The 23,611-nt window shown below is 29.5% G+C and overlaps 3 protein-coding genes across 4 annotated transcripts; 2 read left to right on the top strand and 1 right to left on the bottom strand.

The window, feature by feature from the left end:
- The first annotated feature begins 4,434 nt into the window (after nucleotides 1–4,434).
- On the top strand, nucleotides 4,435–6,627 carry Hyls1 (Hyls1 centriolar and ciliogenesis associated). Of its 2 annotated transcripts, none has more exons than XM_026645358.2 (4): nucleotides 4,435–4,706; nucleotides 5,019–5,348; nucleotides 5,613–5,794; nucleotides 6,477–6,627. In XM_026645358.2, exons 1-4 carry the CDS (start codon nucleotides 4,580–4,582, stop codon nucleotides 6,522–6,524), a joined length of 687 nt encoding a protein of 228 aa, XP_026501143.2. In that variant the 5' UTR covers nucleotides 4,435–4,579; the 3' UTR covers nucleotides 6,525–6,627. The 2 variants fall into 2 exon arrangements, with proteins under 2 accessions (XP_026501143.2, XP_064072035.1); XM_064215965.1 differs by having other exon boundaries at nucleotides 5,613–5,809; nucleotides 6,493–6,627.
- A 3-nt stretch (nucleotides 6,628–6,630) lies between these two features.
- Nucleotides 6,631–8,035, bottom strand: LOC113404451 (large ribosomal subunit protein uL4m). Its single transcript, XM_026645347.2, has 2 exons — nucleotides 7,259–8,035; nucleotides 6,631–6,868 (listed from the first exon to the last, which is right to left on the bottom strand). Exons 1-2 carry the CDS (start codon nucleotides 7,906–7,908, stop codon nucleotides 6,652–6,654), a joined length of 867 nt encoding a protein of 288 aa, XP_026501132.1. The 5' UTR covers nucleotides 7,909–8,035; the 3' UTR covers nucleotides 6,631–6,651.
- Nucleotides 8,036–10,720: 2,685 nt separating this feature from the next.
- On the top strand, nucleotides 10,721–23,395 carry LOC113404241 (aminoacylase-1-like). The gene is made up of 9 exons (XM_026645097.2): nucleotides 10,721–10,949; nucleotides 15,124–15,293; nucleotides 16,093–16,264; nucleotides 17,571–17,717; nucleotides 18,132–18,202; nucleotides 18,894–19,010; nucleotides 20,837–20,932; nucleotides 21,321–21,454; nucleotides 23,099–23,395. The coding sequence occupies exons 1-9, from the start codon at nucleotides 10,862–10,864 to the stop codon at nucleotides 23,301–23,303; spliced, it is 1,200 nt and encodes a 399-aa protein (XP_026500882.2). The 5' UTR covers nucleotides 10,721–10,861; the 3' UTR covers nucleotides 23,304–23,395.
- The last annotated feature ends 216 nt before the right edge of the window (nucleotides 23,396–23,611 follow it).

The raw sequence follows: 23,611 nt of genomic DNA, 5'->3' as shown, positions 1-23,611 counted from the left end.
TATCTATATCTGTACATATATAGACATAGATACTATATACGTGTATAGATATATCTCCTCGTGAGGAGAAGTTTTTTTGGTAAAAATTTTATAATACTATAGTAGTATTAACATTTATTAACATTATGGTATTAATATAAAAAGCTCCGCAGTTTCACCTGATTTAAATTTAGTCTATTGATGTAAGATGCGTGAATTCCATGTCATATAAGAATAAAAAAATTATCAAGCATGAAAAAACTTCATGCTTGATTATTTTTCATTCATTCTGTTCATTCTGTTTATTCATTGTTTTATTTCTAATTCATTTGATTTTCTAATTTTTTTTTTCTAATTTTTGTCCCATTTGCTGTCGAAACACTTGGCCCTTGGAGTAATGGTGCAAAAAGCTTCATCAAAATTATAACACCTCGTCTTATTGCCTCCACTAGTGAAAGGAAGGTGGTTCGTTTTTAGCCCAGAGGATCGGAATTGCGATTCAACGGGGAAATGCTGCCACCATTCCAAGCGGTCAAGATTTATACAGTAACTATTTTTAATTCATATTTGTATATATATTTAAGCGCTTAATGTTATCAATTCTTATGTTAATAAATATATTGATGATATTTAAAAAAAAACATTTGGTAATTAAAATATCTAAGATTTCTAAGTCAACATGTTTGAGTGTGTAGAAATGTATTTTATATAGCGTCATAGTTGAATTTCCTCAATCACAGCATTAATAAGAATTGATTTGTCTCCGTCTGAAAGTAAGCTTTTGATTTAACTAATAAAGTTTATTATTATAATATCGTAATTGCTTTAAAAAGAAACCGATTTGATAAAAAAATGTATTGGCTCTGAACGTTAATTATTGGAAATTGTTGATAAGTTTTAAATTAATTCGCTTCGATGAGTGAAGGAAGTTGTGTTAGCTTTTTTCAAAATAAACTCTTGAATAACTGAAAATCATTTGAATATTTCAATAGTATTTACAAATGAATAATAAAATTTTAATTTGTATATTTCGATTTCCAAAAGCAACCAATCTTTACATAGTATAAAACAAAGTCGCTTTCTCTATCCCTATGTCCCTTTGTATGCTTAAACTACGCAACGGATTTTGATGCGGTTTTTTTTAATAGATAGAGTGATTTAAAGAGAATGATTTTGTATGTATAATACGTGGACAATATAGTAGATGAACACTGATAATTTTAGAGGTTTCTAATTGATGTCGTAAAAAGACACATTTTTTTTTTGAATTTAGGATATTCTACCTCTAAATGAACGTTCGTATGGAATTTTTTTAAGTTAGAAACAAAACTTTATTTTTGGGATACTAATTAAAAATGATTATATACGTATTTAAGTGTTTCTAGATATTCTACCTCTAAGGGGTTTAATAGGGGTAGGACATTTTTTATATAGGTTAGTCTAGAAATCCGTCATTTTTTAAGTTAGCAGCATGAAACTTTATTTTTGGGCTACCGATTAAAAATGAGTTGATTCGCATTTAAGCGTTTCTAGATATTCTACCGTAAGGGCTGAAATACACACCAATGTGGTATACAAAGAGGTTATTACATTAACGTAACAATTTAAGTTAATTTGTATATATATTCATATTCTACGCGGGCAAAGCCGCGGGTAACAGCTAGTTCATTTATAAAATATCCACACCATTCATAAAAAAAGATATTCATTTTATGATAAAAATTGCATTTTCATTGCATGAGTTGAGCTAAAATTACGAAGTGTTTAGATATGGTATAATATATTCCACGACCACGCTGAATCTGTACCGAGGACGGCCATCAAAGGGGGCCAAGTAAGGTTAGGTCAGTGGGGCAGTTTGTTATAATATACTCAAATCTTCTTTTAATTTTTCTAACAAATTTAGAAATTAGTTATAACTTTAAAAAAAATGTATGTCTCGGGCAACTAGCTTAATTAGTCATTCAATGAATAACCTTACCTTTTTGAGCGGCGTAGTTTAATAAACACACTGAATGACATTCAGTCAACAGATCTTCCGTTCATATATAATATTAGGTACATAATTTGCTTTAGAATATAGACATACTAAAAATATAAAAATGTGCTGAAAGTAAATATATAAAATTTTATTTAACTAAATAATTTTTCTAACTTGTCCCTAGTATTCTTTTATGGTTGCTTTTTTTTAATACTCATGACACAGTAAAGCCGGTATCAATTTAGTAAAAATATAATTAATAAATATAATTTACGTTCGGCGACACTATCGAGTGATGTAGGTGTTTTTAATCTCCTTAAATATCTTTTTTTTATTTGTTGGATTTATTCTTTACACACCTTTGAAATTTATATGTATTAAAAATGAATCATCAAAATTGGTTGCCAATCAAATATATTAATACCACAAAAAGTGAGGCATAATTATGGATAACCGAGTTATTTTTTCAAGTCTTCCCTCATTTTAAATTTGTTGTTTTGTTCAATCGGAATATATTCTTGTATATTAAGACTAGTTTTGAGACTGGTCCATAAATTAAAAGCCAGCTATGATCGTGAACGATAAAATCAGCAATTTGGTTATCCGGAGATAAATCGGAACTACCAACATAGCTGGCATGATTAGCAAACTGAAGTGGCACTTACGTATATCGAAGGACCAATGATCGTTGGAACAGAAGAGTCATAGAGTGGATACCGATCGACAAACGCAGCGTAATGCAGATGCACCGATGACCGGAAGAAGATGGCGAGACACAACTGAATGTGGAAGGCGGAGAACCGGGAGCTATGGCGTACTTTTGGAGAGATCTATATCCAGCTGTGTTTTACGCTAATGATATGAGGTACATAAGTATTTTTATAAAATAAAATAAATCTTTGACTTTTCATCAACTATATTATTTCTATCAAAAAAAAATTGTAAACTTAAAATGATGCATAAATAAAAGAATAATTAAAAAAACTGATATTTTTTTATTTTGTACCGCTTTCGATATAAAAATCCCACTCAGGTCATAAAATCCCGCTTTGCTCAAAAATATGGCAACGCTACCTTACACTGACACTACAAGCGTAAAAGTAAAGTAAAATTAAAATATAGATTAAAAATTTCACCCACATACAAATTTTATTATAATTTCGAGGCTCGTCGACGAGGGACGACTTGACTTGACTATAACTGAGAAATTAAACTTATTTTGAGTTCTTCTTTTTTTATTTCTTACTTTGGACCAAAAAACGGCCCTTATTTTATTATCAAATTTTGCCATCAAAACTTGTAGTTAACAGATTGTTGTATGATAAGAAAATTCTACAAAAAAATATCACCGTAAACTTTAAGGACTGTTAGTCTAATTATAAATGGGTTCATAAATGAGTACAATAATTTAAAAACACTAAGGTTTTTTTTATAACTTGATGTCGTTCGTATTTGAAATACATAATAAATGCGTGGTACCTGGATCTGAACAAACATTAATACAGATTTGAATTGAGAACCTCCTTTTTTGTAGTCGTTACAATACATTGATACGATTTATTGTTGACAAAAATTATATAAAATTACTTTTTGTGTTATCAAAACATTCTAAAGAAGGCGATCTGCTCGTTTATCGCTTACTGAAATAACTTACAATTCATTTTTAGAGGTGAATTCGTTCAATTTATATTGAAGTATATGTGAAATATAAGCAATGTTTATTTTTCTATAATTTATATCAAAAAGAGAAAAAAAAATTCGTACAGTATTTTTTGTATGAGTAACTGATAAATATTTGGCTCACAATCCCTTACGAAAATGTCATGAAAACGTCTAATCCGGCATAAGGGCTCTTAATATTTTTAGAGATAACTATTTAAAATATTTTAAAGTAGGTAACTCTGTATGATTTACAAAATGATGAACTACTGTAACTAAAATTAAATTGTGTATTTTAGAAAGGCAATAAATTTGTATCCAGAGCCTGGAATTTAAACGACCATGGCTTCCGGATCCCAATATTGAAAATCAAATGTGTATGTGTAATTTGGTAATCTTATATTATATCCTGTATGCATAATAGATTGTATTGTATAATTTGATACAAAAAACTTAAATATAATCTGTACGAGACCTAAAACTAAAGATTTTCAAAAGTAGTAAAAATATCATCCATATTTCACTGTCTAGCGACTTTCGTATAACGGCAACACTGTTTTTTTTAGTATATTATAGGTCATTCGAAGTAGAATATAAGATTTAAATCAGGCAAAAAATATGTCTTATTTATATGTATATTATAATAGGTACTTTTTGTAATAGTATAAAATAACTAATAAGTTTATCCAATGGCAGTTTAAAAGTTTAGACCAAAGACTATATCTATATACTAGTATAATGGTATAATAATAGACAACTTGGTTTTGACTTATGACATTTCAATTCGTAGTTCGTTAATTTGAATTCGTAATTCGTATATAGATTTATTTAGTATTACAAAATTACAAATAGAATTCATTACTGTAGTAAATATTTAACTTGCTAAGATCAGAAACATAGTGTTAAGTTTTGCTTGTGTATGAAAAAAATACGACTTTTATCTACTGACAATCTTTTACAATGGAGCAAAATACAGATGACTATTGTGATATTACTTCACAATTAGATGCAAGGGAAATATTGAGGTATTTAAATAACTTAGGGATACGTAATATTAATGGAGAAGTTCTAAAATATTTCATAACTGGTAAGTAGCACATATGAGAAGTAATCTTTTATTACTGGTAGATCAGGGTTTTGATTTCTTAAAAGACACACTACAAAATAATTCACAGTGCAATTTAGAAATTACATATATATTAGTTTAAATTATTTTTCAGACATTATAGAGTCAAAAATAAAACTTATTATTCTATGCAAATATAGAAATTAATATCTACTGGTATTTTCTTGTCAGTTTTTTGTAAAATGCTTAATAAATTTAAGTAATTATGATATGAACAGTTTAACTTTAAGTGATAAAAATAATTTATGATTTAGATATACTTTTTGATTTTAGATCTCAAAAAGCTCATAAAATATGATCTTCAACACACAAGTGAAGATCATAGTGAAAAAACACACAGAACTGAAAGTGTTGGCGTAGAGAGGTTGCACAGTGCAAGTACATTTTCATCTAGAACTAGATCCAAAGCTCCCTTTGCAAGTTGCCCTAAAGAGTGTCAAAGACCAAGGAGAGTAACAAACTTGCGTAACATACATTCCGCACCTAATATTGGTCAACAATTAGAAGAAATCAAAACTTCCAGAAGATCATGTTCATGTGTAAGAATTGAAAAAAAGATTGAAATACCTAAAGGAATACCTAAAACAACTGTTAGTAGTAATTGTGAGTAAACAAGAAATTTTCTTTAAAATATTAAAATGGCAGAAGTAAGCATATAGTATTGATACCAAGCTTTCTTTATTAAACTATATAAATTTGGTATATAATGTGTGCTTATTTGATATTGTTGAATGCATTTGAATATTCATTTAACAATAATCAAATTATAAGTCACTACAAATTATACTGTGTATTATTATATTGTTTTCACAAATTCACAAAAAAAGATGACAAGATAATTTAGATAACCAAATGATATATTTTCAGTGATTAAAGTTCCCAAGCAGCAAATAAAAAAAAAAAGTGATCCTGTTTCACTATATCATTATTACATGTCACTATGGGAAAAGTACAAACCAAATGTGCCAGGAGAAAATAACTGGGCTGATCTAAGATGGAACATCCGTCAGAAAATGGTGGGAAATTCTCCATCACAAACTTCAAACAAAGTAAGTTTTAGTTTTGTTGTTAACACTGTCGTGAATGTGTGTGCAATATAGTTATATATATATATATAACTTAAGTCAATTCAATAACAAAAATAATACCTATTAACTGAGAACTGAACTGGCGAAAGAAATGCCGTTTGTTTTTTTTAATGTCTTATTTTACACTAATTGTAAATAATTGTTTACATACCTGACAGGTTAACTATATCTATTGTTATATATCAATTAACTCGATTATAAGATATATATAAATAGATACATTGAATATGTCTGCATAGTATAAAACAAAGTCACTTCTCAGTCTCTATGGTTAGGTCTTAATTTTATTTTATAAGTAGGGCAGTTAAATTGGCTACCTGATAGTAAAAGGTGACAACGCCATCACCAATGTACCACCAACCTGGGAACTAAGATTTTACGACCCTACTTTCTGTAGTACTGGCTCACTAAGTCTTCAAAACAGAATATATGATGGCACCTACCTAGACTGGGCTTTCACAAAGCCCTTCAACCAAGTCTTATTAATGATATTAATATATTATATCAGTAGTTCTATCAGATTTGTATTTGTGGATTTTTCATAAAAATTAAGCAATATTTATTTATAGTAATTTACTAAATAGTACCAATATATAATTAATGTGTACTCTATATTACTAACCATTAAATAATATCTTTGCAGGTACAAGAGAAACAAGACACATTTAAAAAGAAAAAAAACCCCATGTGATATTCAATATAATGATAATAGCATAAAATGATGTTCCTATAAAATCAATAACTAATTATATTTTTATAATTCTGGAAAATGTTAATAAAAGATGATGAGATCTCTCTAATTTATTTAATTTTAAACTCTACACTTGATTTAATTTGAACTTGGCTTGTTGTGGCATCGTATTTGAATGAAGATGTTGTAATATCTTTTCTTCAATTCTCTCTGCTGCAGTTTGAGTGATGATAAGGGTGTCATGCTTCAGCATAGAATATACATTGAGTCCATAAAATGGTATTATATTGACATGAGGCAGGTTTTCTGTAGCTACTGTTATGTTCCGAGGTGCATAATCATTACTGAAAAAAAAACAGAATTATTAATGATACTGTTCATTCTTAATTTAAAATATATCAATTCAAATTGTAGCATTATTTCTCTATGAATACATATATTTTTAATAAGGAAAATAAAAATAGAACTGAAGTATTTGTTTAATTTAAAGGAATTGAAAGAAGTGTTTGTAAAAATTTCCTATTTATTACAATTCCTTATAAAATTTTGTAAGTTGCTATAACTTTTAGTTTACTTAGAACAAAATTTCCATCTAAATTTGGATGAACGTTTGAACCGCATATAAGATAATGTTAATTTTTTTTAATGCAATACATTTTTACAATAACAAATTGTTGAATAAATGTTATGAAAAGAAAGATCTAGGGTAAAGTTTTACTAAGTACTAAACTTACTCATCAACGATAAGTACTGAAGGGCCCCAATTCCTTTTCTCTATTAATTCAGCCAGATATTCTGGGTCCTCAGTCGGTAACTCTAGATTCCTTACAACATGTAAGTCATCTTGGGCAAATTTTGCAGATAATGTTGATGTCAGACCGTGTATACGTAAATGAAACGGAAGCATAAAAAAATGTGTTTTGCCAGATCGTGGTCCGTGAACAATACCCCCACCTCTCCATAATGGAGACCTAATGGATCCATGACGTGCTCGACCCAATCCTTTCTGTGGCCATGGTTTTCTTCCGCCACCATGTACTTCAGCCCTCGTCTTCGTATGAGCCCATGACACCCATCGGAATTTCCTTTGCCATATCACATTCCTGTGAATGATATCTATACGTGGTAAAACAGCATAGACCAAAGGATGTAGTTCAAAAAGACCGAGTTTTTTTTCGTCAATAGAATCTAAATTTTCGATCCATACTTCTCGTGGTTTGGTGAATTGAGGTGGAAACTTCCACTCTTTCTGTGTTACGTTTAAATCACTATTACTGTGACTATTTATATTAGAAACGTCAGTAGATCCTGATGAGATCAACCGTATCTGTGAGACGGTTGATATATTCAGTTTTCTTATGGCATTTATTAGAGAAAAACTCATTGTGAATAAAGTAAAATTATGTTGTATTATATGTTATTTTAAACCATTACATATACACTATTAACAATGTTAGGAACTATTCATATTTAGTTTTTAGGTTATTTCGTTTGCACAACAGTGAAAAGTCCCATAGACAAGAGTAGTCTTTTTAACAGATAGAAAAATATCCATCAAAGTCAATTGTAGTTTTTTTAGTTTATAATTTTTAATTAATGCGAAATAATATAAATTGCGTCTAAGATTACATCGACATAAGATTACAAACGTGGTCGCAATTCTAAGCAATATTTTAGCGAATATTAATATTTTTATGAAGTCAATATTTAATAAAATTATATAATACAACATCACTATGGATATTTTGATACTTTGTAATTTATTTTAATGTTTGAAATTATTTTTACCTTAATTAAAATATATATATATTTACCCTAATTAAAAATTTAACCTTAATTTTAAAAACCTACGAAACAATTTTTTTTCCTCTCATAATTTCTAGTGTATGTAAGTACCTTAACAGGATGGTTAAAATCATCTTGCACTTTGTCAGAAATAAAAATATTTCATTTTGTTACACAGCATTGTTTGACAAAAAAAAATTACAAGTACAAATAACCGTACCAGGCTTTATCAACGAAAGAGTCAGGTCACTAGTTGCATGAAATATCCTCTAAACATCTTGCTACACTTACGAAAATAAATGTTTCCCCATAACAGTAGGCTCTCAAACTGAAACAACGCTGTGCTTTGAGCACAGAAGCCCGTGAAGAAATTCCCGTGTACTCTGTCAGCTTAAACAGTATATATTTCCTAGGGATTTCAGGTGGGCCACCAATCAGGTTATCCACCACGGTTCTCTTAATGATACAATAAAAAGGGCTCATTCTACCATCGATTTTACTGCTCTTATTGAATTTTTTTCGAGCTGTTCTTCAAATATTATGATAGAGTATTCGGTGAAAGTAAGGAAAACATCAATTGAGAGTGACTACATTCGATCCCCATGAACTCGAAGCAATTAAATATTTGTCATTCAAAGTACTATGCATATTTAGATATATTTAGATTTTTTAAATACATACTTTTATAATTAATAAAAATATAATTACTAACATATATTTATTTTTTACAGAATAAAGAAAGTCGAAAACAATAACGCGGAAGCTATTTATATTGCGTAAGAGTTTAATTTTATCGATTTTGTTTATAATAGGAATTAAAGTTATGTATGAACTAATTTTATTAATAAAAAAAGTAAAGTCGTAACAAAAAAAAATGTAATTGTTGTGAACCAGAGAACTAGAATATTTAGAAGTGTCATTTGTACGTAATTCAAAAATGTGAATTTTTTTTGTAACGTCCGCCATATTGGATTTAATATGGAAGCAATTCATGAATCGTGCATTGTCATCGAGACTAAATATGTGTGCCAACTTTCATCTCCATAGCTTCAGTGGAAATGGGTGTAATATTGATTGCAAGATTCCAAGACATATGTACACACATTCATACATACAAATGAAATTAAATAAAAGATTTTAATAAAAAAATTAACACTAAATGTTTTTTTTGTAGTACCAAATATAAATACAAATGTTTTAAGTTTAATTAATTTTTTATTTTTTACAGTTTTATTTTTTAATCATTTTCGAATAACAGTCAAAAGAAATACAAATAATTCTAATATCCTATCTATTTTTATGAGATTTATGATTAAACCTAGTATGATTAACCTAGTTAACCAATGATTCAACCAAATCGACTTGACGACATTTTTTTCTAGTAAATATTTAGATGTTTTTTTTAAACTGAATATATATTTTTTCTTTGTGAACCGATATTAATAAAACGAACAGACACTAAACTATATAAGCCCACGGTTACTAAACTACAGATTTCGAACACTTACGATTTTATTATATAAATAGATTATCAAACTTTTATAAAATGTTAAAAATTGTATGTTTTAATATTTAGTATAAGAACTTGTGGTGTATAAAAAATTGTGGTATAATAATATAAATAAAAGAAAAAAAGGTTAAAACTAACTGTCTAATTTATTGTATACAAAATGTAAATAAAAATATTGTAAGTTTAATTGAATCAGTTTTATTTTATAATGATTTGTTAACTAACATCGAAAGAAATAAATAGAATTCTGTTGTTCTATCTATTTTTTATGAGATTTATGATTGATCTTACTTCGCTTGGTTTGGCGCCATCTATTAGAATAATCATTAGTTCACGGGCTTGCCGTTTTTGTCGATTTTGTAAGTGTGTGCGTGCGATTCTCAAGGGCACTTAGTTCTTGTAGTCGTCTTAACTGTAAATAACAGTTATTCTGCCACATAAATACTGACCATGCCTACCTACTTTACCGCAAGCAATGCCATGACGAGTTTTAATCGTTTTGTATTAGGTAGGTATCGCCTTTTTTACACCCCTTTATTTAAAATATTATGAATAAGGATTTGTGTGCCCATCAAGTAAGCGGGTACCTTTTCTAAAAACTTGGATTTTTTTTCACAATAAAATCATCAAATATCCAAAATAATACATTTCTTTAAGAGATCTTTAAATAACACGACAACGTCAGATCCATAACTACATTTTACAGAGTCAATGTATATAATTTTTTTAAATACCTATTGGTAAAATGTTACTAAAATACATGAAATAAAAAGCAAATCAAAGTCGTGCCTTGTAATTTCATTAATGGAAAATTTAAAGAGAATAATTACCCTTATTTATTTTCTTTTATAGAGTATTTGCTCGAGTTTTATCTTATTTATCTTATAATGCGGCGCATACTCTGCAGCGGCACTCAGTCAGTCCGATGTTTTCCCACTTTTGATAGCATACGTTGAATCAGTGTCAGTAATTGAACACGTTAACACAAGACGACGTGCTACTCTCCATATAACATAACAATATTTAATCTTAATAATAAATAATGTCAGACGACTATAAAAATAATCCTTCAATATCGAATTTTGTAGAGTATCTGCAAATAGCCAGCGTTCAACCAAACATTAACTATGGTGAGTTAAATATTTCTCTAATTATAGTCGGTCGTTTGTATCTACAAACTTACAAAGTTGTGTATTTATTTATTTTCGTATTAAGACTAAATAGTCAAACAAGTTTACGTTTTACATTAAAAGGTACATTAAGTTGAAACAAACTAAGTTTTGTAAACCAAAGAATATATTTATATACCTAATTGGTGCAATTCTTTAAAATTGTGTTTAAATCAAATTAAATAATCTCAAAAAATAGAGTGTGATATACCTTTGTAATTCCTATGTTTCAAAATGCAAATTTGTCGGATAATTTATTTTTGTTTCAACGATAAACTTCCTGACCTTGAATTACTACAACAATGACCAACGCGTCGAACTGGAACAGTCAAGAACATTTTTATTTACTCGAACGATGGAATTGAAGTATCGCCTCTTTATTTTTTCATCTTAAACGAGATATTAAAAATATTAGAGATATATTAGCATATTTTTTTATGGATATAATGGTTAAGAAAACTGTTTTAACTACTGTATAATCAAAGTCAAATAAAAAATATAGAATATGATATTATTACGTTGGTCGAGTCATCATTCACATTTCAGGATATTTTTTTATGCTTTTATTGCGCTGGTAACACCGGTTTCGTGAGATTTTGTGTTCGAATTAACATTAAAAAATATACAATACATGTACTTTTTGGAATGTTATTTCTTTTTTCTCACACTTCATTAAGAGATAAAAATATTTATTCAAACAATATGCAAAACATTGGTGTCGTTTAAAAACTTTTTCTATTATCGTAATTTATTTTAAAACAGGTCTATAATAAATGGTAATTTATATTAACAGAAAATGTTTGAAATTCGAATACCTATTTATATCGATAAGTTTCCAAATTGTGTGACAAATGAGTAATCGAAACCTATCGTTTCTATTGTAGGGTGAACACTACAATGTTTGTTCTGTGCGTCTTGAAATTTAAAAAAGTATTTATCTAATATAAAATAATATTTATAGGTTTTTTTTTTTTTAATTAACTTTTCACCAAACGTTCTAACTAATAATTACCACCAAACTAAACTTTACGAATTTTTATCGCTTCGTAATAATTGTTTAAATTAATAATACAATATTGGGGCGAGTTCGAATGACTTTATGTTTTACCCATTCTAATGACTTTTTAAATAATACAATATTTATATTTAGGATTTATTTATTAACTCAGGAATCATTTTATGTGTAGGTATAAATATTAATAAGTGGTTGGATTATTGACGAAACATTTTAAAGTTTCTGCTAATATTATTAAAAAAATAAAATCGAACATTTTTATACCCCTTAATTTTCCAACCCAACCCTTTAATATTCCGAGTACTTGCAGACCGTAAGTCTGATCTCCGTCGAGTTGGGTACTTATTGCCTTCAATTAAATAATGTACTAGTATTTAGTTGAGGTACCACAATAGCTAGAATACTTAAACCTTCCTTGTAGTTCTTATATACTTAATTATTTTTATAATTGATCTCGTGCTCGATCAAAAAAAACCCTTCTGAGAACCTGCATTTGTTGGTTGAAATTCTGATACAAGTATATTTCGTATTGAAGCAGAGTGGTGAAATAGATTCCAAGCCTTCTCCTTGATTAGAGAAGAGACTTAGCTCTTAGCAGTGGCAGTTATCGGCTGTTTCTGTTAGCTTGAAGTTGATAACTTGAGACATTTATCACTGAAACCATAACCCTAATTGAAGTAGCTAACGACAAGCTTTATTCCGTACATCTATATATTTATTTATATAAGCGAAATACCACTCACTCATTAATCACAAGTTTGAAATTTGGCAGGTAGGTTTCTTATAGGGCGTAGACATCCACTAAGAACGAATTTTACGAAACTCCACTTAAGGGATAAAACGGCGGTTGGAAGTTTGTGTTTTATAAATTTCACGCGGCTAAAACCGCAGGTTCAGCTAGTTTTAAATAAATTACTTATACATTTTAACTTGAAATGTCATGAATTGGTCATAAAATGCCTATATAATAAGTCCAGGGTAAAATTATACTTCTCCTGGAAACCAAATCATGATCTTAAAACACTAGACAGAAATACTATAATTATCTGAGGATATGCCAGCCTTGTATCCAACATGGAATGTACGCAATCAATCTCAATTGAGTAACGAGGATCTCGCGTTATTTTCCACTTATCCACTTTCGTAAGGCGGTATCAATGAATATATAGACCTATAAAGTTGATATACTAATTACGCGCCCCGATTCCACTCAGTTATATAACTAACTACATGTGATATTTAGAACTAACTGCATGTGCCATATATACCTTTCCTTACCAAATCTTCTAGACGTCTGATATACTACCCGTAAATATAAAAATCAAAAAAATATTGAAGTAATATCGTTTTCCATCTCGCATTTTTAAATTTGAACCGATATGTTTTGTTTTACAATAGACAAATAAACAATGTTTAATCAGCTTTATCGTAACTGAGGCTTATTAAATACTTTCTTTGAACAATTTATTTTATACTTATTATAAAAATGGGTTTTATATGTCATCCAGAAGGACATCCAGATAGATCCCCCGTGAAGTATTCGGGTTTTCAAGCAGGTTTGCAGGAAAAGTCTTTATAAATGTCCAAATAAAATTAAATTCATTATAAAACTTACAATCGATTTCAATATAATTACGTATAGGTTATGAATATCACTATTAATATATATTAATATCACTGTTAATATCTATAATATAAATTAATAATATTTTGTACATAATTAATAGTGATATTCACATTCACGAGCATGTGAAACAAGCACACAACAGTTGCGTAATCTTGTTTGAATGGCGTTATCCTCAATCTTCGGCGTTACGTCTAGCCTGAACCTCTTTATTTAAATTGATCACATAATTCTTGATGCGCCGCCATATGTATAAAAGTGCTTACTGCTGAATCACCAACTTCGTCCACTCGACTCGTTCAAAAGTGTTATACTTTCAACAAACCCAGACAGAAATAAAATATGAAGATAAAGTTTTTCATTTGGCAAATGTAACGAGTTAAGCAACATTTTTTTAACAGACAATAAACTGTGTCTTCTCTGCGACAAAGCATAGCGCGAGTCTGGGTCAACGAGAATTCTTGGCTGGAAATTAAAGAAATCCCTCCTTACAGCTTTTAATTACCTGCAGGAAAATTTTGAACATCTATGTTTTTTCATTCAAAGTTATTTAAAGTCTATAGATCTGAAACTCTCATCACCACATTTAAAATGTTGTTTTGTTCAGCTCTAGAATAAAAATAAAGTCACATACATATGTATGAATAACGTTTCAAGAATTGAGTTTCTGATTAGATACTCGTTAATCTGTTATCTGATTATTTTAAAATGTTGAAATTTCATATGGGAATAAACTTTATTTACAGCAAAAAGTAGAAACTTACAAATTCCATACTAAATATTAATCGTGCTCCATAATCAACTAAGTGAAGCAAGAATTATTAATACTTGAAAGATTGTCGTTATCAATTCAAACAAAGGACGCAACTCCCCCATCAAAATTTTGTACTGTAAATATCGCAAAGGCAGCCTTTAATATAGCAGGGATTATTTTAAGATAAATTTATTTCTCGAAACAACAGTAAATAATTTAATATTTTGTTTTGAAGATCTTTTTAATAACAAAACTGAATCGTACTTAGAATGTCCTCCTGACTGTTTTTTGCCATTTTCAGCCATTCTTATTCAAGATTGGCCAATTGCGCAGAATATATTTCGGCGACACAAAACACGCATAAACACATTTGTTCACGAGTATTGCACTACATGCAATGATTATAATTATTACGTAATTCGTTTGAAACTCCTCATCGTTTAAGAAATTGTTTAAAGTCTCACGAAGACGAATAGACATTGGCTTAAGATAAAATAGATGAACCGTAACATATTTCTATTATATCATCATTTCCTATACTTAGATTTATAGGTTAGCAGAGATATTAATACCGGACCGAATTAAATAAGTTACCGAAATCTCTTTACAGACACCATTTATGTATTTTATTTTCAAATAAAATCAAATTAGAATTCTTTAAAGTTTATCCATAGTTTGATTAATGTGAATATTTTAATTGAAGTGTTATCAAACTATTTATTGATAAAGAACATTTTTTCAGACGATTGTGTTGATTTTCTCAAAAGGCAAAGTGATGATATTGGTCTCGAATTCAAGATATATGAACCAGTAGAAAAGAAGCCGATTGTGGTTCTGACATGGCCAGGTCAGGATACGTCACTTCCTGCGATCTTGTTGAACTCGCATATGGATGTTGTACCTGTATTTGAAGTAAGTATAATTCTCTAATATTATTAATCCATCAATTTTGGTATATAGACAAATTTATTTCGTGTATTTTGGAACCGGCTCTTACGATTTAGTTCAAATTTTCTATTTATTTATAAGGTTTTGTTTTTGAGTTTATCTCTAAATATATATTTCTAATGATTTATTAAAGCCGAGCGAAACTCAGCAACTTACGTAGATTAACATTAAGTTTAACATATGAATTGGATATACTTTGAAGCAAATGGTAACTCTATGAAATAATTGTTCTCACGAAACTAAATACATAACAATATTAATTTACGCGGGCTGCGAGATATCAATATCATTTAGGTAATTGTATTATTAGGTATTGTCCTCGAAACTGATTATACATATAGTAATGTTCTTTGTAATCTGCGTATGTAAGCATCGTTGTATAATCCTCTTAGTAAATACAATATTAAATACTGTCTGTACTTATTCTGTTATATGTGGTTCTATGTGTTTCCTGATAATGGAAATTATTTAATGTATTGAATTAGAATACGTTGATTTTCGCAGTGGATGTTAGTAAATAAAAAAATATATCTTTCTTACAAGTTCTTATCGGTACAATTGAAATTCTAAGCCGACGTCAATTTAAAATTAATCTCGTAAGATTATAAACTGGAATAAAGTACTTACATATAACTTTTTTTAAAATAATGAAATAATAAAATAAAAAATAGTGGCAAATATACAGTATCCTATAAAATATTAGTAGGTTTTTACTAATTTGAAAGAAAATAATTTGATATAGAACAGATATATATTGTTATAGAACAGTTGGACTTACCCACCGTTTAGCGGACACATTGACAAGGATGGAAAAATATACGCCCGAGGCTCTCAAGATATGAAGTGTGTCGGTATTCAATATTTGGAAGCTGTACGTAAATTGAAATCGGCGGGAATCAAACTGAAACGAACTCTGCATATTTCTTTTGTTCCGGGTAAGTAAATTCTACAATTCGTAAAATTAATTTAGCTATTGTGAGATTATATAACCAAACCGGGATGGAGCTTGGAACGAATATTGTTTTCTCAGAAATCTATACGATACCATAAAATGTCCAAATATGTATATTAAATCCAAATAATACCACACGCACACTGCGGGAAATATATATATAAAGATATATTTTGAACGAACAGTAACGTGTACAAAAAGAAACACAAAGCCATCTTAATTAAATGAATTGTAAATAAAACCACTGTTCAAAATTTATTGGACTCAGCCTTTCAGATTTTCAGTCGAGTAACCTAAACAAATACTGGCAACACAGTGTTTAATTTGCATACCTAAAATATACTTATACTAAAAACAACAACCATGTTGAAATTATGTATTCCTTTCAAACGTATTGTAATATGCCTGGTAATATTTAGTCAGTATTTTCGTGTCATAAATATAGTGACTAAAGATGTTTAAGTATAAAGTAAATGAATTGAATTTGAAAACAAACATTTAAAACAACACTAAATCTATGAAAAAAAAACGCTTTTTTTTATAAACAAGTTATAATAGATGAATAATTTTAAAAAGAGTACGAGCTACGATACGACGTTATTCTTAATAATAATGTATTATATAATTAATGTAAGTTATTTAATCCACTGTATATATTTATAAATAAATATATGTTCTTGTCGAGCCATGTTATGTGACAGAATATGATGATTTTAATCCTGATTAAAATAATTTTAGTCAGCCAAAAAATCACAGAATAAAAATTGTACCATAAATTAAAAGGTTCTATCCATTTTGTATGGCTCAACAATAACTTATTTACATACTCTGACGAAAAACATTTCAATGTGATCTTACAACATCAAGCGATATTCGTTAAGGTTAGTTCAAGTCAACAGTAACAAAAAAAAATTAAACATAAGCTACTTCTTTGTTACTTACCCCTCAAGGGGTTAAAATGGGTGAGAGGTTTTGTGCGCTATAGCGCTATATATTTAGCATTAAAAAAATATATAAATTTCGCGGGCATTAAGCCACAGGTTCAGCTAGTTTCAAATAAATAAAAAAAAAATAGTCATAAAATTATATTCAGTCATCTTTTTTGCGTAGTGTTTACAAAATTTGACAACAACACACACGGAAAATAAATTCGTATTCGCTTTTTATGCTTTACTATAATTTTCCTTGAGCTCCATTTCCCTTGCGTCTTATAACCTGAGATTCTTGTATATATAATCTACAACTTTTCTAAAAGTATTTGTAACATTAAATGATTTATTTGAATACAGATGAAGAAATTGGAGGACACGATGGAATGGAGAAATTCGTTCTAACAGATAGTTTTAAGGCACTAAATATAGGATTCGCATTAGATGAAGGCATGGCAAATCCGGGCGAAGAATTCATCATCTTTAATGGTGAACGTAATATCTGGCGTAAGTGTTGTAAATCATCAATTTAATTTAAAAAAGTTGAGTTGTTCAAAACGCGCCACTTACATGGCAAGGACTTTCCCATGGATGAATTCCATTTACAAATTTACATCCGAAACGCTGGTTTACTCACGGCATTTCTTCCATTTCCGAGCACGCGATAACAAAAAAGTTGCATGAAAATTATTTGACACACTCAAACGCCTTCTCCTGACTGATTTCGGCGGCAAATCTCAAGGAGACTAGAAAACACATATCATAGTGCACAAGCCTGTGCGCAAAAATAGACGCAATCTCTATTCCTTCATTTCAAGTGTTCTCTTTACTCCTTTTCGGTTAATTACTACTCGTTTAATTTGTGTCATTGGCAAATTTAGTATTTCGTTCTTTATAATCTAAATCCAATTTTTTTTTCAGAAATCCATGTTATATGCACGGGTCAACCAGGTCATGGATCCCTTTTATTGCCAAATAATTCTGGCGAAAAGGTACAGATCATTTATGAAATATTCAACAAGGTGGCGGGTCTAAATAATTAGAGAAAAACATAGCCTCATATGTGTGTTATGATTTCCCTGATGTTTGGATACAATTAAGTACTTAATGTGAAATATAATACACTAAAACACATTATATTAGGACAAAGTTAAAAATAGGCAACGAAGATATTTTACTGTATTTAAGTCAAATATAACTAAACTAACAAATTAATTTATAAAACTATAATTAATGCACAGTTCTAGTTCCATTAAACATATCAATTATATCTGTATGTTTCGAAAACAATGACTTAAGTAAGTATGTATAATTAATTGAAATATTTTCACGGCTATATTATGCGAGACCTTACTTTACAAGCGAATTACTTAAATAATTTATAATATATAATTTTATATTTTGCCAACATAAAGTTAAAAAGTAATAAAATTTTCAATGGTGAAACCCACTCATCGAAACCAACACTGACCTGATTATAGCTGTAGAGACTTCTATATATAGAGAATAGCAGACTAATAATGACAATAATTAAAATCAATTATTACTGTGATGATACGAATGATAAATAATTAAATTGTTTCCGAACTCTCACAAAGAGAATTAGTTAATTTTAAACACGATTCTGATTGCTTTTTTGTTTGTTTATTATAATGCGGCTACTTCTGATTATTCTATTTACAGCTGAGATATATTATAAATAAATTTATGGATATGAGAGAAGAGCAGAAAACGATTCTGGAAAGCAATCCGAAATTGACTATTGGAGATGTTACTACGATTAATTTGACGCAAGTTTTCGTAAGTAAAATTTATATCTACACTTACTACTACTTTTAGCTTATTCTAATGGCAGGACACTAGAATACTTTGACATTGACTTAACATGGTATAGATTTATCGAGATTTTGAATAAATCAACGAAATCTTTAAAACAATGGTAATTTGAACGTCAGATTTTGTCGGAACTTTGGGAGTATAATTAAAGTGATTGACAAGGCTATCTGTTCTGATATTGACATTCCTTTTATACAATGTCCTCATTGATAGTCCGTTCAAATTAGACCATCAGTTAAATTGTGATATTTGCATCAAAATTTCACTTAACTCGAGGAAAAGTTTTCGGAGATTTTCCACCACGCTGATGCAATGATGGTGGGATTAGATTGGATACACGTGTGACAGATTTTTATAAGACACATGTAGGATTCCTCACGATATTTTCCTTCACAGGGAAGCACAACAATTTACTTTTAATGAACAATAACATAATTACACAATTACGCCGTGAAAACTCAGAGCTACTTACTTAATCTTGGGTTATCCGCGTATTTTTGCCAATGGGTCCTTAATAATATTTCGTTGTTATGCTGAAATATTAAAAAAAACGATAAGAGATATGTAGATATCATTGGTATTCATTTTATTATAGATACGTCAATCTAGATTCAAATGATTGACATAGTCTTCTTTAGATTAGTTAAACAGTGACTCAACATAACACAATCTATAAACTTTTATACCCACATCTTTGTTTTTACATTCTTCAACTTATTTACATTCTTTATATATTTTCCAAAAGTTTGTGACTTTTGCCCTTTTCATTGCTGTGTGTTACGGCTTTAGCCATAAATTGTTTAGACTCAAGGGATCGATTATTTAGAGAATGCTGGGTCTTCTACTTCTGGGCTTTGTACAAATCCGTCTGGTTAACAACCACTCACGACATATTCACCCGCCAAATGTCAATCATTAGTATTCCGACTCGAAAGGTCAGTGACCTAGCATAATATCTTAGTTTCTAGCGTTGGTAAGAAATGGTGAATAAAATATTTCTCACGGCAATATATATGAGCAATGGCGACAATTTACCATCAGACGACACATTTTCACGTCCGCCTACCTTTACAATTATGATTGAAGCAGAAAAATCAGCGTTAAAAGAAACACGTAACAATTCAGCAACGTCTATAAGAAAGGCCATTAGATTGTTGAAGGAACTTATGTCAAAAAAAAGTCTATGTATATACGAGTATAGACCTATGCACTCTGGAAGGCACGCCCCTCCTTATTAAATTTTATTTTATTTTAATGAAGATGTGTGCGTGAGAGGATTAATACAAGTGAAGGATGCAAAAAGAAATACAAATTACGCTACATACTATACTTGACTTGACTTGTTTTTAAGTTTTATTTTGTAATAAAGAAAAATTTGTAATTCTTTCCTTATTTATGAAAGTATTAGCATGTTCTCTTATCATGTCGATAATAATAAAACTATCCGAGTAAGTCTCCCGCGAAACTTCCCGTTTATTCAAAAGATTTTTTAGGAATTTCGATACATATGACAGGTTTTGTTTTGATTTCATTATGCAAGTCACTCATTTAAATTTGACGCCAAAACGATGAAACCTTTTTTAAATGAATTCAATTCAGTTAGAATTGGAGTTTTTCAATGACAATTTACCTTAATTTTGTTTACGTTTTTCATTATTTTTTTTTTATAAAGCCGTAGTACCGCTCTCTAACCGGCCAGTAACTTTTTTCCGCTCTCTAAAATTAGTCAAGAATCCTCTTTATTTTTCTGCACATGAAGCCATAACCGATTAATAGATTAAAATTTAAAGGGTGGAGTGCAGTCCAACGTTGTTCCCGAAAAATTGACCGCTGTCTTCGATTGTCGTTTAGCTGTTACTATTGACCAAGAAGCATTCGAAAACACTGTAAGTATCATTTATTTACTTTTACATAATTAGGTGTATTCATAAAAATATAGTTTTTAATAAAATTTTTATTTAACTTCGCGCCTGTTAGAAGGTACGGGTCGAACCTTGTAACTGAATTATAAAATATTTCTCATCTAACCAATTCAACTGAAATATTGTAAAAAAAAATACATATCATCTGAAATATCTAATTAATTTTATTAACTACATATATAGATAGATAACTTCCTAAGCGAGTACTAGTTACCAATAGTTTATAAATAAAAATTGTCCTCTTTATACTTTGACATTGCCAAGAGATTACTCGATCTTACACGTGGCACTCAATTAGAATATTGTTTTATTACCGAGTATCGTTATCATCAGCAAATATTTACGTTATCAGGTACGACAATGGTGTAAGGAGGCCGGTGAAGGCGTATCGTACGAGTTCGAGCAAAAAAATCCGAACGTTGAGTGCACGAAGACGGATGACAGCAATCCATACTGGGTTGCGTTTAAATCGGCTTGTGATCAAATGTACGTAATAGAAAATTAAAGAATTAATCAAATATTTTCCAAAAACATAATTGCTTATAAAAAAAAGGGAATTAAATATCCCACTTCTTGGTTGTCTCCTCTCCTTTTCGTGGTGAAGTATTGGAGCTTATTTCATGCGTGTTGGTAGATCTCATATAGATTTCCGACCGAATGAATTATCAATACAATTACGCAAATAAATATTCAGTGGTGCTTGCCAGGATTTGAACTAATTTTCGTTTAAGATTCATTGTTCTAGCTACTTAGTCATTGGCTATTGAAAGATCTGTTTGTAATCAGTTTTTATCATGATCTTCATTCAACCAATTATAGGTCTACTACACAACAGACTATCCCAAAATACGCCAAAAAATTCCTCCTATTCCTCATAAATAAAAACAAAGTCATAAATGTAACGAAATATTATTTTTTTTTTTTATAAATTTTAGTTTATATTTAAGTCAGTTAATATCCACCCGTTACTCTGGGCGTAAGTGACTTAGTAGTTCCTAGAAACACTGCTAAGATCTTATATAAACACGTTCAATTTTAATCAAAGCTTCTACGGACTTGTAAGTTGAAACATACATATATATTTACCAGTCTTGTGCTTGTCACGAGTTGATATTTGTCAACAGCGATCTGTATGATTTTGAAAAGAATTCAATATTATTAATCATTCTTTTCTTGCTTATGACATTTACACGCTGCCTGTATTTAAAATATGTAGTTTTTATTTGGAAACACAACGCCCATAGATGTTAAACATTTCCATGAAAACTTCGTTAGTATTTTTTTCATCCTCATTGCCTCGCGCCCATTATTTGGAACTATCTAGCGTACCAGCTATTTCTGATAATTTTAATCGTCGGTTGGTAATAAAGTAAAACTATATCGTGCACTTTTATGATAAATTCCGGTGCTGTAAAACTTTTGAGCATGCGAGGCGATGTTCAACTCGTACGCTTGTACGACCCCATTCAAATTCTGCTCATTTTTTCCCGCTACATATAGCGAAAAATTCCTGGGAAAAATTAAAAGTCTTTAATGCTTTATTACTTATTCAGAAACTTAATATTTCCTCTCTGTTCGATTTTTATTTTTTTATCATCGAAACAACAATTGTTAATAAGGTGCGATGTTTTATGTCTGTAATTTTTTCAGGTGAGAACGCGATTATTATAACTTTGCACCCATACTTGGTAAACTTTGTTAAAATGTGTAGAATTTATAGTAAAAAAGTAGTATTTTCTAAAATATATTAGCGATTTGTTCGTAGTTACGGATTGAAGTTTGACAATTAATAATAATATTTATTATGTATTTAAATATGAATATTTATTTGTTTTACGTACTCTATCTAATTTACAAGTCATATTACCTTAATTGATACAGAAGTTTACATTTATGACTAATAAATAAGACTTAAAATCACTACACAATATGCAAACAGTCTGTAAAGTTATACAGACTTGGAAAATATACGATTTCTCACGACAATAATTACAATGCAGACGGACTTTTCATTGGCTACTAGTAATCCTCTTGGGTCTTGGACCCAATCTGTTTATAAGTCGTTTTTTAAACTGAAATGAGTCTTTATTAAACTTCTTCAACTGTATAGAATTTAACTTATTTTTTCAGGGATCTAAAGTTGAACATTCGAATTTTCCCTGGTGGTACTGATAGCAGATATGTTCGTCGTGTCGGCATCCCCGCTATTGGATTTTCGCCGATGAACAACACGGTCATCCTTTTACACGACCACGACGAATATATTAGCGCGGATATATTCTTAAGAGGGATAGATATCTACGTTAATCTGATTACCGCGGTCGCAAACGTTTAGAGCTGTAATATAATATATAATGTTACTATATGACCATTATTATTATTATTAAGTAAGTATTCGTTGTTAATTGATGTATAAACCTGTAATCGCTACCTAGATTAAAATCAATTTGTTGTTTTATATATTTTAATTTTGTTTTAATTGTCATTGTAAATAAAAATGGCACAGTTATTATTATATTTATTTTTTATTCAATTAAAATGATTGGTTCATTTATTCAATTTTATTTATATTTTTGTCGCGTAGTGATGAGAACTTGATTTTTTTTAAATCGCTAGCGACCCGCCCCGGCAACGGATGCTATT

The sequence above is a fragment of the Vanessa tameamea genome, chromosome 10 (assembly GCF_037043105.1).
Source record: "Vanessa tameamea isolate UH-Manoa-2023 chromosome 10, ilVanTame1 primary haplotype, whole genome shotgun sequence".
In the NCBI taxonomy this organism is placed as follows: Eukaryota; Metazoa; Arthropoda; class Insecta; order Lepidoptera; family Nymphalidae; genus Vanessa; species Vanessa tameamea.
The sequence above is the reverse complement of the archived record's forward strand: the minus strand, read 5'-3'. Positions and strand labels throughout refer to the sequence as shown.

What these genes read in the sequence shown, in the direction of transcription:
- Hyls1 (XM_064215965.1), top strand. Translation starts at nt 4,580, where the DNA reads ATGGAGCAAAATACAGATGACTATTGTGATATTACTTCACAATTAGAT. An exon ending in AACAACTGTTAGTAGTAATT is followed by an intron (nt 5,349 to 5,612) that starts GTGAGTAAACAA and finishes ATATATTTTCAG; the next exon opens with TGATTAAAGTTCCCAAGCAG. An exon ending in ACAAAGTAAGTTTTAGTTTT is followed by an intron (nt 5,810 to 6,492) that starts GTTGTTAACACT and finishes AAGAGAAACAAG; the next exon opens with ACACATTTAAAAAGAAAAAA.
- LOC113404451 (XM_026645347.2), bottom strand. Translation starts at nt 7,908, where the DNA reads ATGAGTTTTTCTCTAATAAATGCCATAAGAAAACTGAATATATCAACC. An exon ending in TCAGTACTTATCGTTGATGA is followed by an intron (nt 6,869 to 7,258) that starts GTAAGTTTAGTA and finishes TTTTTTTTTCAG; the next exon opens with TAATGATTATGCACCTCGGA.
- LOC113404241 (XM_026645097.2), top strand. Translation starts at nt 10,862, where the DNA reads ATGTCAGACGACTATAAAAATAATCCTTCAATATCGAATTTTGTAGAG. An exon ending in GCATATTTCTTTTGTTCCGG is followed by an intron (nt 16,265 to 17,570) that starts GTAAGTAAATTC and finishes ATTTGAATACAG; the next exon opens with ATGAAGAAATTGGAGGACAC. An exon ending in AAGAAGCATTCGAAAACACT is followed by an intron (nt 20,933 to 21,320) that starts GTAAGTATCATT and finishes TTACGTTATCAG; the next exon opens with GTACGACAATGGTGTAAGGA.